We start from the raw sequence: 13493 nt of genomic DNA, 5'->3' as shown, positions 1-13493 counted from the left end.
GAGCCCCACTCACTCCAGCTGAGGCGTAGGAAGATTCCAGTATTAACCAGCAGCTCTTGTAATTCAGTGCAGACACTTGATTTGATGGCGTTGAAAAGTGCTGGAAGAGGCTTGTCAGATGCCTGGGTTGTCCAGCTCAACCATATGTCTCTAGCAGATTGGATCTACAGGGTAACTATCCCCTTTGGAGCGCTTGCTGGGCAAGTGCTCCAGAGAATCCTAGGGTTCCATCCTGAATCCAAAGAAATGAAATCCAGCACTGTCTGCAGGGAAAGTTCATCCCATCTACATCCATGTGTGCTGCATAAATGAGAGACATATCACACCAAGGTATCTTGAGGTTCTTGCACTCTCAAACCCTTTTTGCTCTCCTCCTCTCAATTTCTGCCCACTCCATCATATTATATGAACAGGGACTGGGCTAATGAGGACCTCAGCGTGTCTCGATCACAGGCTGTCAGGGTCCATGGACATCGGCAGGGGCACCTTGTCCTTCCTGGAGATTTGTACAAGAAGTCTGTCATAGGTCCAGTATAGCCACAGAGTCACCTCAGGCAGAACCCCCTTTCCTGCTGTTTCTCAATGGCCCAGCTCTGTGTCTTCCTGGCCTCAGACACTGCTGGATTCACTTCCTTAGTAGGAAGCTGCTTCCACCATTGCAGTGTTCCTGCTATATATGACAGCATGGCTCTGCTCTGAACTGGGCCATTGCACACGCAGTGTCTTTGCCATTTTCGTAACATGTTTCTCTGTCACCATCCTGTTCTTTGTGCCACAGCTGAAGCTCTATAGCCCAAATATATGCAAGTGTAGGCTGCCTGAAGTAGAGGCAGGAGCACATGAAGATGTGCAAGCTGTCACAGGCCTGAAATATCATTGGAATGATGATCAATGGAAGATGAGGGAGGATGCCTTTTGTGCGAAGGAGCATATTGGATGTGTGGAGCTCTTCCTTGGAAGAGGCAAGGTTTGAAGCGAGAGCTTGTGGGTGAGCATCTCAGGAGGGAGCTCTCCTATTTCTCGGCAGTATAAAAAAAGTCTGGGGATCACTGGCCCTGGTTCTTGTTGAGTGGACTTTAATCTCCCTATCATGACCTGGAAAGCCAAACTGCAGGGTGCAAGCAGTCTGGGAGACTTCTGGAGGGCATTAAGGAGAAATTTTTTGCACAGCTGCCAGATGAGCTGATAAGGATGATGCTTTCTGATATCTGGACATTTCAAACAAGGACAAACTGATCAGTGATGGGATAGTCAGTGTCTGCCTTGCCTGCTGTGACCATGAGAATCTGGAGGGCCTAATGCTGAGGGATGTGCAGAAGGACAGTAGCAGAATAGAGACTGGGCTTCAGAAGAGCCGACTTCCTGGCCTGTTCAGGGGACTGGCGGGGGATTCCAGGGGAGGCAGCTCTCAAGGACATCAGAGCTCAGGAAAGCCAGCAGGTCTTTAAGGACAGACCTGCCAAGCATAAGGATGGGTCATTCCAATACTCACTAAATCTATCGGATACCTCAGGGCACTCAAACCAGCAGGTACCCCTTGGGTAGACTGGGATCTCCTTACTTAGCTCCAGACTAATAGGGCAATGTAGAGGAGAAAAAAGGCAGAGGCAAAGGCAGAGGCATTTAGAAATATTGCCCAGCGTCACATTACAAGGACAAGTGCAGGGTCCTGCACCTGGGGAGGATAAACCCCAGGCACCAGTATAGATTAGAGGTTGACCTGCTGGAAAGCAGCTCCGCAGAGAGGGATTTGGGAATCCTGGTTGACAAGGAGTTAACCATGAGTCAGCAATGTGCCCTCGTGGCCAAGGTCAATGGCATCCTGGCCTGCATCAGGAGGAGTGTTGCCAGCAGATGTTGCCCCCTCTCCTCAGCTCTGGTGAGGCCTCACCTGGAGTATTGTGTGCAGTTCTGGCCTCCGCAGTATGAGAGGGACATTGAGGTTCTAGAGAGGGTGCAGCATAAAGCGACCAAGATGATTAAGGGACTGGAGCATCTATCGTATGAGGAAAGACTAAGCGAGCTGGGCCTGTTTAGTCCGGAGAAGAGAAGACTGAGAGGAGATCTGATCAACATGTAGAAGTAAGTACCTTAGGGGTGACTGTAGGGAGGATGGGGCCAAACTCTTCTTGGTGGTGGCCAGTGACAGGACAAGGGGTAATGGGTGCAAGTTGAAACACAGGAAGTTCCATTTCCATGTGAGGAAGAACTTTACTGTGAGGGTGACAGAGCCCTGGAACAGGCTGCCCAGAGAGGTTGTGGAGTCTCTTTCTCTGGAGATCTTCAAAATTCACCTGGATGCCACCCTGTGCCACATGCTCTAGGTGTCCCTGCTTGAGCAGGGGAGTTGGACTAGATTATCTCTAGAGGTCCCTTCCAATGTTAACCACTCTGTGATTCTGTGAACTTGCTGCTGGAGACAGTGCCCATCATTTCGCTTACCACATCTTCAGAGTGCAATTCAGCTGAGCCTACATTAACTCACCCATCAGACAGGGAGGGGAATTACTGCAGCACAAACATCCTAGCAATCATAAATTACTAATGCCACTGCTCTCGTTACACCATGCTCACTTAGGCATTGGATTCATTTAGCAGCCTAAAAGCTCTTGCTGGGCTCCCTGGTCCAATGGTAGCTGGCCGAAAGTCTCTAGTCCTTGTCCACGTTCGCCAGAGAAGATCATGCTCACAGCAGCACAAATTCCTGGTGCTAAGTGCTCCATCTCCCTCCTCTTGATTAAGGAGCTGCCTTTCTCCAGGGCTGCAGAGTTCCGCAGGTGTCAGCCCCTCCACGGGGCACCCTCAGCAAACCCTCTCGTCCCCGCCGCTGCTGCTGGCCCCTCACTGCTCTGGCAGCAGCGACCTCAGCGCCAGCACCCGCCGTGAGCCTCCTGCTGGCCCAGCAGCTCCTCGGGCAGGGGGACCTCGCTCGCACACAGCCCAGCGTGGGCTGCTGCCGCCGCGGGCTGCAGGGACACCAGGTTCCTCGGCAGAGCCGCCCCGGCCAGGAAGGGGCTGCTGACGTCACAACCAGCTGCGCGGCCTGGCCTATCAGGGGCTGCGGCAGCAGTGACGTCACCAGCCGACGCCCACGCGTCAGCACAGAGCCAGCCCTGCAGAGAGCAGGGGCCTCCCGGCAGCGTCCCCGCAATGGCCTCCGTGTCCCTGCCCGCTGCTGAGACACCCCTGGCCTCACAGGCAGCGCCTGCTGCTGCCCCGGCAGCTCCGCGCACACAAGGGACCTCCCCGCGTGTCTGCACCAGACCCCGCTGCCGGCCGCGCTGCTGCTGGGACAGGAGCGGCCTCAGAGCCCGTCCCCAGCCATGGGCCAGCGCTGGCCTCGCAGCTGCTCTGCCAGCAGGGACCTCCCAAGGAACTGCCCAGCCAGGCGCCTCCTGCTGGCCTGCCCGGGACTCAGCAAAGAGCAGAGCTCACGGTCACCCTCACAGACATGGATGGACCTGCTAATGCCTGGTGCTGTCCAGTCAGGAGCACAGACAATGTGACCCCCCTCCCAAGCAGCAGCAGTGCCATGTGCCCACTGCTGGCCTCCCAGGTGCTTACAAACACTGACTTGACCATCATCTGACTAGATGATCTCCAAACATCCCTTGCAACCAAAGGTGCCTTCTCTCACTCAAGCCCCCTTGAAGCTTGCTTATGAGCCAGCAATGTCCCCTTGCTGCCAAGAAGGCCAGAGGTCTTCTGGGCTGTAGTAGCCTACAGGCTAGTAGCCAACAAGACTGTTGCCAGGAGGACAAGGGAGGTCATCCTGCCTCTCTGCTAAGTCCTGGGGAGGCCACCCCTTGAGTCCTGTGTCCAGTGCTGGGCTCCCCAGTACAAGAGGGACATGAAGCTACTGGAGAGAGCCCAGTATATGTCTATCTATGTCTAAAGTTGATCAGGGAGCTGGAGCATCTCTCCTATGAGGAAAAGGTGAGAGAACTGAGCCTGTTTTAGCCTGGAGAAGAGAAGGCTGAGGGGGAATCTTATCGGGGTGTGCAAATACTTGAAGGGAGGATGCCAAGAGCAGAAGAAGATGGCCCAGACTCTTTTTAGTGGTGACTAGTGATGGCAAAAGAGGCAACAGACACAAATTGAAGCACAGGAAGTTCTGCCTGAATTTGAGGAAAAGCATCTTGACTGTGAAGGTGACAGAGCACGGGCATGTGTTGCCCAGAAAGGTTATGCAGACTCCTTCTGTGGACATATTCCAGACCTGCCTGGACAGGATCCTGTGCATCGTGCTGTAGGTGACACTGCTTGATCAAGGGGTTTGAACTAGATCATCCCCAAAGCTCCTTCCAACCTCAACCATTCTGTGATTCTATAAATGGTCTCCCCTGGAATAGATCAGCTTTTTGAGCTGTAGGGATCAGCCTCTCTCTCAGCTTTATTGTGAGTGGTGCTCTATTGGATAGAAGGCATCCAGGGTCGTTAGAGATGATCAAAGAAATTCCTGACCTGGACTCCCACTGAAGCTCTATCTCCAGTGATTCCATTAGGACCTTTAGGCCAGGAGCTTGCAAGCAGACCATGTGCATGCTTAGCCTGGTAAAGGAGAATCCCACCTGCCATGTATTTGTGGAGTTCATGAGTTAGCTGAATCTTTCCCCAAACCTGGCTCTTCTGAACAGACATGTGGAGCCCCAGTAAGCCATCTGAATAAATCATCTGAATCATATATGCACCATGTATCAACAAGCTCCCTTCTTATCCTTGTCTGGGTGTCCTGTTTAGTTAAGAGATGTGAATCAGGACTTCCCGTGGGACATTTCTAACTTTGGTAGACAATCATTATCTGATGAAATAAACCACAATGTTGGAATCTGTATCCCTGTACTCTTTAGAGAAGGAAAACAGGTTACTCTACTTGAGGGAACATATCCCAGAGGGAGGAATCCCAAGGGACAGAGTAATTCATGAATTGAGCTGGGCTGCAGCTCGTGGCAGCCTGTCAGCACTGCCCAGAGACAGCCGAGTGCAGGAGCAGCTCCTGTGCCAAGAGCAGCAGGGCTGCGGGCACTGCCTGCTGCTGCGGACAGGAGAAGAGAGAGGACAGAGAGGTGAAAGGCAGCGTGGAGTGGGAGGACAGAGGAGAGCTCATGGTGGGAGCAATCTGTGACACGGTAAGTCGCTGGCTGCAGGGTAATGCTACTGGGATTTCTGAAGGGGCCTGCAGCATCCCTCCAACTGATGACTTTTTTTTTTTTTTTTGAGGATTGTTCTCCCTGCTTCTACTTTGCATACGAGGAGATGCTTCAGAACAGAAATTCCCTGTCCCAACATCACAAGGTCAGGGCATCACGGCTGCTTCTTCTGGAGCTGGTGCAAGACAGTGAGGGCAATGTGGGCACACAGGTTCTTCAGAGCACTGTTCTTCAGAGCAGTGTCCATGCGCCCCAGGGTGCTGTGTGCCCGGGGCAGTGATTCTGTGAGGATCAGCACTCAGCCTGCCAGGGCGCTGCAGGGAGAAGCTCTGGGTGGGAGGAGAGATCCCCCCCGGGCAGGGTCATTCTCCTGCTGAGAGGCTGCTGTGTGGGGTCAGGGCTGCTCACAGCTCAGCCTCACCCACACAACATATCTGGAAGGGGCTTTTCAAGAGGACACTCTTGGGAAGCTTCTATGAAAGGGAAGGGAATATCCAGAGGCTAGGATTTTGTTTTGTATCCTTGACAAGGCAGCAAATGAATGGGACATTTTAGGTTTAGATGCCTGAAGGAGAGTTCTGCAGTGCTGCTCTGAAGGATCAATAGGTCTGTGAGGACCCCAGAATATTCCTTCAACTGCCTTTTCACCTGTGGGCAGCAGCAATATCCCCTTCGCAGCTCTCCTCATTCTCATCGTGCTTAGTCTCACTCTGCTCCCAAGGGGAAGGGCTCCAGGGCATTTCTGACCTCCTCTGCAGTCAGATTTCCAGAACAGCAGAGCTGCCTCTCTCCTGCCATGTGCCCATTTCCCATTGCAAGGCACAGGGTCTGAGAACCACTGCCCTGGGAGTCCACTCTGTCTGGGAGGTGCAACCTGGGGACGGTGCTGCTCTGTCTCTCTGTCCTCCCTTGGCAGCAGTCACAGTGTTTCTCCTCGTTTCCCTGCCTCTCCTTTCTGCTCTTGTCCTGGCAGTCAGCTGGGGCTTCAGCTACAAATTCAGATACTCACCCTGAGGTCCTGCCATGGAGGTGTCTGAAGAGGGGCAATGTGCCCAGGGTGCTGGGCAGCATCATTGGAGGGGCTGCAAAGGGGTTGGCTCTCCCTTTAGGAGACCCTGTGACTGTCAGGACACGTGACCGTCTCTGTTGTCCTGCTGGGGTTGTGAGGTGCCCTCCAGGGCAGGATTCAGTGCACAGAGTCTTTGCCATGTCAGGAGCCGTGTTCTGTTCTCTCCATCACGTATCCACCTTGAACTTAGAGGGAGAGCAAAGTTAAATGAGTGCTTTGAAACCAGCCTTCTATGATCCCAACAGAGTCCAGGTTTTTTCTGCAGGAACAAGGCAGATGGGCTCAACAGCACTCCACACTGTTCCCTAAGCAGTAGAGACCCCATTCCATCTCCAGTCTGCTTAACATTCACATTTTCAGAAATAGAGACATCTGTCTTTATTTGCATGTCAATAAAGACATACAAAGAACCTGACCAGATATGGTGACAGAATCTAAAAATTTCCAAAATAAGTAATTCTAAAACAAAATGCTAAAACCCCCTGCTGCACCCCAAACTCCTTGGAAGTGTATGTGGGAATATTAAAAGATCCTTTATCTTAAAGGTGGATGTCCTGTGACATCAACTCCGAAAAGGAGAGATATCAAAAACCAGTCCTTTATACACATTGACGTAGAGTAACTCGGGCTGCGGCTCCACCCAGAACACTCAGCTGGAGCAGAGACTGAGGAGCTGACTGAACGTGACAGTGAGAAGAAGAAATTACTGAGAGCTGGGACGGGGTCGAGAAGCATTTCTATGAAAAATGGAAAGTTTATTTCAGAGAAAATTCTTCTAAGCTATTATTGCTTTTTCTTCCCTACAGTTTTCCTGAGCCCAATAGAACAGATGTCCAACAGCAGTTCCCTCAACGAGTTCCTGCTCCTGCCATTCTCAGAAACACGGGAGCTGCAGCTCTTGCACTTCTCACTCTTCCTGGTCATCTACCTGGCTGCCCTCCTGGCCAACGGCCTCATCATCACAGCCGTAGCCTGCGACCACCGCCTCCACACCCCCATGTACTTCTTCCTCCTCAACCTCTCCCTCCTCGACCTTGGATCCATTTCTACCACCGTCCCCAAATCCATGTCCAATTCCCTCTGGGACAGCAGGGACATTTCCTACTTGGGTTGTGCTACCCAGATATTTTTCTTTGTCTTCTTTATCTCAGCAGAGTATTATCTCCTCACAGTCATGGCCTATGATCGCTATGTGGCCATCTGCAGACCCCTGCACTACGGGACCCTCCTGGGCAGCAGAGCCTGTGTCAAAATGGCAGCAGCTGCCTGGGCCAGTGGTTTTCTCAATGCTGTCCTGCACACTGGGAACACATTTTCCCTGCCACTCTGCCAAGGCAATGTGGTGGAGCAGTTCTTCTGTGAGATCCCCGAGATCCTCAAGCTCTCCTGCTCACCCTCCTACCTCAGGGAAGTTGGGCTTTTTGTGTTTAGTATTTGTTTATTCTTTGCATGTTTCACTTTCATTGTGGTGTCCTATATGCAGATCTTCAGAGCTGTGCTGAGGATCCCCTATGAGCAGGCCCGGCACAAAGCCTTTTCCATGTGCCTCCCACACCTGGCCGTGGTGTCCTTGTTTCTCAGCACTGGTCTGTTTGCCTACCTGAAGCCCCCCTCCATCTCCTCTCCACTTCTAGATATGGTTGTGTCCATTCTGTACTCTGTGGTGCCTCCAGCCCTGAATCCCCTCATCTACAGCATGAGGAACAAGGAGCTCAAGGAGGCACTGAAGAAACTCATCCAGTGGGTAAAAGGTCCGTGGTAACAACTGTTTCATTCACTCACCAGGATATCTGGCATCAAGGCTGTATTTTATCCATTTCCTTTTTTAATTCTCTCTTTTACATCCATCTTAAAATAATAAATAATAAAATAAAGATACCTAGTTTTTGTCACGTCTGCACAGGAATCTCTCATTTAGCACTTAAACATAGACCATGATAAAGCAGGAAGCCAGGCTTCCTCCTTCACTAGCAGAGAGGGGGGATTCTCTGAGCCGCTTCTTTGAGCTCCCTTGGATGTGCCCAGTGCAGGGAGGAGAGTTTCCCTCTGCAGCGTCTTTTCCAGCACTGACACCAAGGGACCTCTGGGGTACAGAGTCACGGCAGGACAAGGGCAGGTGGGCTTAGACCAGGGCTCCAGTGTTGTTTAGGAGATCTCAGCTCTCATGCCTATGGTTAGAGTGTGATCTCAAATCTCTCTAATATGACAGAAATGGCAACCAAGCGTCACCACAGGTTTCCATGGTTCCATGCAAAACTCTAACACACAAAACTAAACATGAGTGAATTGAAGGAAAGTCAACTGGGTGAGAGGCAATTGCCTGGTGACACCAGGTGACATCTGAACAGATAGGGTTGTCCCAGGCACGGGCTAGTGTCTATTGCTCTGATAGAGCAAATGTGATACTCACATCTTTCTAGAATGCCTGGTCAGGGCCCGGTGGGCATCTTCCTTGGCCATCTGAAATAGCACTAGATGCTCACTAGTGTTACAGCCACACTCACTAGGAAGCTGAGACACATGGAGATGTTGACAATGTAAACTGTGACTGTAATTCATTTCAGACACTTGATTCAGTGACACTGAAGTAGGCCTGCAAGGCCATGATACATGCCTGGGATTTCTAGCACATCTGCATGGGCAGGAGCTATGAGGAAACTCTGCCTTTCTTTAATAGTTGCTAGGAAAAGACCCCAGGTACTCTCAGGTTTTCCTACTTCTGCCCAGACATTTGCACAGAGTCTACTGGGGGTCTGGAGCCAGCTGTGTCCCCCAGGGAGTAGTATTGGGTCCAATCCTATTCAACTTCTCCATCAGTAAGCTGGAAGAAGGAACAGAGTGCACTCCCAGCAAATTTTGTGATGATACAAATGCGGGAGGCTTGGCTGATACACCAGAGGGCTGTGCAGCCATGTTCCCGTGTTACGGAAAGAGGACTGGATTCAGCTGCTGCTTGTTGGTGCCCAGGCCCCTGGAGAGGGTGAGTGCTCAGGAGGGATCTGCTGAGGACAGTCCCACTCATTACAGAGCTGGGACAGATGCCCATCCTGCTGGAAGGGGCTATGGAGCCACCATGGAGCACAGGAGACCTCCAGGGGCAGAACATGCCTGGAGTGGGGGTGAGTGCTGTGCTGGGAGAGGGGCTGCCCAGAAGGGCTGCAGGAATGATTAATGTATTCAAGACATAGAAAATATGGGGGCGATCACAGAGATTTTCTCTACAGTCCAATGGAGAGAGCAAGGGACACTAAAAGGCAAGGGCAGATAAATAGTTCTTCAGAGCAGATTCAGCAAGTTCCTGAAGATTTCCACTCTTTCATTGCTGGAAAACATTCAAAACAGTCCTTCATCTTTGCAGGCAGAGCTCAAGTGTCCGAGCACCAGCACCCAGAGGGACTTGTAGATGTCCCAGTGTCTCTGAGTGACCTGCGTGGGCCTGAGAGCTCTCACAGGGACCTGCGGGAGAGCAGAGCCCCTCAGAGCGGCAGAGGGAGGCTGGGGACAGGGGACCACGGCACCTGGAATGGCACCAGCTGTGCAGGACTCTGGGACTGCAGCCCACCCACTTCTGAAAATCACTTCCCTTTTCAAGAACAAATGATCATGCCCAAGTCTAGTGTACTAATACACAACAACGAAAAAAGACGGAAAGTATAACAAAAAAATTTTTTTGCTTTAATTCTTTCTCTTAATTTCTTTCTAGATTTGTTTTTAAACAAGTTTTCTAAACCTTTCTGTTACCATCAGGCCTATACCTGTAAGGTTTCCTTGTCCCACTCAGAGCCCTGTGCTCAGAAAAGCCCCCTGCCCACAGCTGTCCCTGCCACCCCTCACTCTCTGCACAGAGCACGTCGCACTCGGAGGTGTCGTCTTCTCTCGACTGGTGCAGAAAGTTGGGGACCAGCTTCAAGGAAATGCTCTGTTTTGGAAGGCCACCTTTGCACAAACTAAATCTACCCGAGTTACATCAACGCCCAGGGCCAGGAATAAAGGAACCTTCCCCAGAAGAGCTCTCAACTCTCCCCTCATCCCGGCTCCCCTTCCACACCATCCTTGTGCTCTCCATGTTGGTGCCATCCCCTCTGCCTGCCTCTCCCTTCGGCCCCACTGCTCACCTCGCTCCCGCTCTCCTGCAAGCCTGAGAGCCCGTCTGTGTGCTGGGAGCAGGCGTTCGCCTGCCGCTCCTTGTCCATGTTCAGGATCCTCTCGTGGGGACCTGACACTGGCACCAAGGGGAGCTGCTCCCTCCTGATGGAGCTGCTCTCCTCAGAGTGGGGAGCCTGGGGTGTTTGTCCCCAACAAGGGCATGGTCACCATGGGGCCCGTGCCCTCACAGGGGCCTTATGAACATGATGCCACTGCCATCACAAAGCCCTGGTGGTTTCCATGGGGACGTTATTCCGATGCCCTGGTGGAGACCACCGAGACCCTATCACGATGTCTTTGTGGGGCTATGGAGATGCCATCATGATGCCTTGGTGGAGACCATGGAGAAAGACACCATCCCAATGTCTTGGTGAAGATCATGGGGACCTCATCATTATTGCTTTTTTTGAGATCTATAGCAGAGATCTTCACAAGGCCATAGCTGGTGCTCTGCCCACTAATCCTCATACCAACAATACTGACTGGCTCTCTTTCCATCCCTAAGCCAAGCTCCCTGCATCCCACTGCTCTCTCACCTGCACCTTTCCCTGTCATTTCAAGCCATCACCTTCTCTCTCTTGCTGGAGTCTTCTTCTCCCCTGACTCACTCCCAATTTAAGGCTGTCCTCACCAGCTTGGCCAACTGGTTGATGACCATCATATTGGCAGATGGGAGGAGTCTCCTTCCAAATGAAATGTCACACCTGGCAGCTTTGCTGCCTTGCCCTGGGCTCAGCTCCAGATCCTCCTCCAAATCCTGCTAAAAAAGAAAAAGTAAAGTAAAAAAAAAAATCTTTGCTCATTGTCCTCTCAATTTTCAGCTTGTAATAAGCTGGTGTGAGTGTACAATAAAGCAATATGAATTAGGGTATCTGAAATGCAGATTTAAACCATGAATCCTTAGGACATGTTTCCCCTTGTTGCATGAGTGCATGCCCAGATGTGCAGGGATGCTGCTGCTGGAGGCATGTTCTGTGCATCACTGTGCCAGAGCAAAGGCCACCCCAAGGACACTGGCTGAAGACTCCAAAGCCCATGGAGAGATTAGCAGGTTATGAGGAAGTTCCAGAAGTGTCTCTGCCTGTTGACAGCACCAGTAGCACCTTTGCTGGGCCTATTTGGCCAATAAGCACAAGAATGGAGATACCCAAGGGGAGCCAGGCACCATGCGAGCGCCATAGGGACCATGGGTGTATGTGTGCAGGTGCTGTAGGTGAGCACATGGAGCACTTGTGACTGTCACACCTGCCTAGCCTGAGGGACAGGGCAGGATGGCAGATTTCTTGAAGCAATCTCTAGAATAGTGAAGGTGCTACTGAAGAAGTCCCTGTTCGTATAATCTAGCAGGGTGAGCAGGAATTCAGGGGAGGGGAGCAAGAAGGGTTTGAGAGTTCAGAGACCAGACCACAGAGCTTGGAGTGATGTGCCTCCTCTTTTTGCAGCATTCTGCATGTAGGTGGGACAGTTCTGCATGTAGGTGGGACAATTTTCCCTGCAGTCACTGCTGGAATTCATTGATTAGGGTAGAGGTAGGAAACTCAGCATAGCCTGGGGCACTTGCCCAGCAAGCACTGCAATGGGGCATGGTTTTCCTGCCCTTCTGTATCTGCTAGAGACATATGCTTGTGGTGGCCACCCCAGGCATCTGACAAGGCCCTGCCAGCATTTTTCTATGCTATCAAATTAAGTATCTGCATTGAATTACCAGAGATGCTGCTTAATACAAGTATATTTCTATGCCTCATCTTCATAGTTAATGGGGCTCCTGTTGTATTTAGCATCTGGGGTCATTTCAGCTGGGCAATGCAATTCTCAGAGGCCCCCACCCTGATGCTCTAGGATGATGCAGGTCTCCAAGTTGCTGCATCAGAGAAAGTGGGTACTGGCACATGCCTTGGACCTCCTCAGCCTTTTCAACTGTCCCCAGGTGTTTGTGCAGGAGCCACTGACTCCCATCCTCCATCTCTAGTGATTTCAATTGCAGCTTGGACACGGAGCTCTCTTGCAGACCTCTATGTTGTGCTCACTTCAGTTTTGAAAGGGGAATCACTTGACCTGCCGGTGGAGTTTGCAGGATTTTTCTGAATCCCACTTCATGCCAGGGGCTTCTAGACCAGCATGAGATGCCCAGACTGACACATTTGAGTCAATCCCTGAACCATGTGTCAAGGAGCTCCCTTCATGTCCTAACTAGTTGTCCTGCCTAGATCAGAGATGAGAATCGGGTGTTCCACAGTAGCACATTTCCATCTGTCATAGGTAGTGAACATCTGATGAAAGAATGTGCAAGGTTGGAAATAGTGGCTCTCCACTCAAAGGGAAGAGACGACAGGTAATTACTTCAGTCTATTCCAGTGAACATTTCCCAGGAGGAGGGAGCACGAGGGACAGAGAAATTGGTGAGTTCAGCTGGGCCTCTGCTCCTGAGCGGGGCCAGGCTCCTGGGACGGAGGCAGCTCGTGGCAGCCTGGCAGCACTGCCCAGAGACAGCCGAGTGCAGGAGCAGCTCCTGTGCCAAGAGCAGCAGGGCTGCGGGCACTGCCTGCTGCTGCGGACAGCAGAGGAGAGAAGGCAGCGAGAGGGGAACGGCAGTGTGGAGCGGGAGCACACAGGAGACCTCCACAGCTCTTAAAACAGTGAGTTTGTGCTTACAGGACAATGCTACTGAGCTTCTTGAAGGGGACATAAGAACCCATCACACCTCATGGCTGGCAGCATTTTTCTCTCCTTTTTTCTGGCTTTTGCAGTGCAGAGGAAGAGGAGCTGCTTGAGAGCAGGGATTCTCTAACATACCACCTAAGCGCAGGGTATCCTGCTGCCTTCCCCAACAGAAACAGCAGTGATGTGAAGCCGGGTTGTGCAGACAGGGTGAGAGGTCTGCACTTCAGAGCAGGGTCCCTGCACCCAAAGGTGCCGTGTGCCCGCAGCAGTGACTGTGTCGCCTGTGAAGGTCAGCACTCAGCCTGCCCAGGGAGCTCCCCACAGGACTGAGGGGAGAAGTTCTGGCTGGGAGGATTATCCTCTACCAGGACAGGCTCCTTCTCCTGCTGGGAGGGTGCTGCGGGGGTCAGCTCTGCTCACAGGTCTAGCTGTGAGCACATTTCAGGGAACACTTCGCAAAAGGAAAG

At 51.9% G+C, this 13493-nt stretch overlaps 1 protein-coding gene across 1 annotated transcript; it reads left to right on the top strand.

Annotated features, from left to right (window-relative positions):
* The first annotated feature begins 7048 nt into the window (after positions 1 to 7048).
* On the top strand, positions 7049 to 12334 carry LOC148593203 (olfactory receptor 14A16-like). The gene is made up of 2 exons (XM_088531732.1): positions 7049 to 7963; positions 12293 to 12334. Exons 1-2 carry the CDS (start codon positions 7049 to 7051, stop codon positions 12332 to 12334), a joined length of 957 nt encoding a protein of 318 aa, XP_088387858.1.
* The last annotated feature ends 1159 nt before the right edge of the window (positions 12335 to 13493 follow it).

Source organism: Tinamus guttatus, unplaced genomic scaffold (assembly GCF_059628265.1).
Source record: "Tinamus guttatus ecotype Peru unplaced genomic scaffold, ASM5962826v1 Tinamus_guttatus_pri_ptg000429l, whole genome shotgun sequence".
Classification (NCBI taxonomy): domain Eukaryota; kingdom Metazoa; phylum Chordata; class Aves; order Tinamiformes; family Tinamidae; genus Tinamus; species Tinamus guttatus.
The sequence above is the reverse complement of the archived record's forward strand: the minus strand, read 5'-3'. Positions and strand labels throughout refer to the sequence as shown.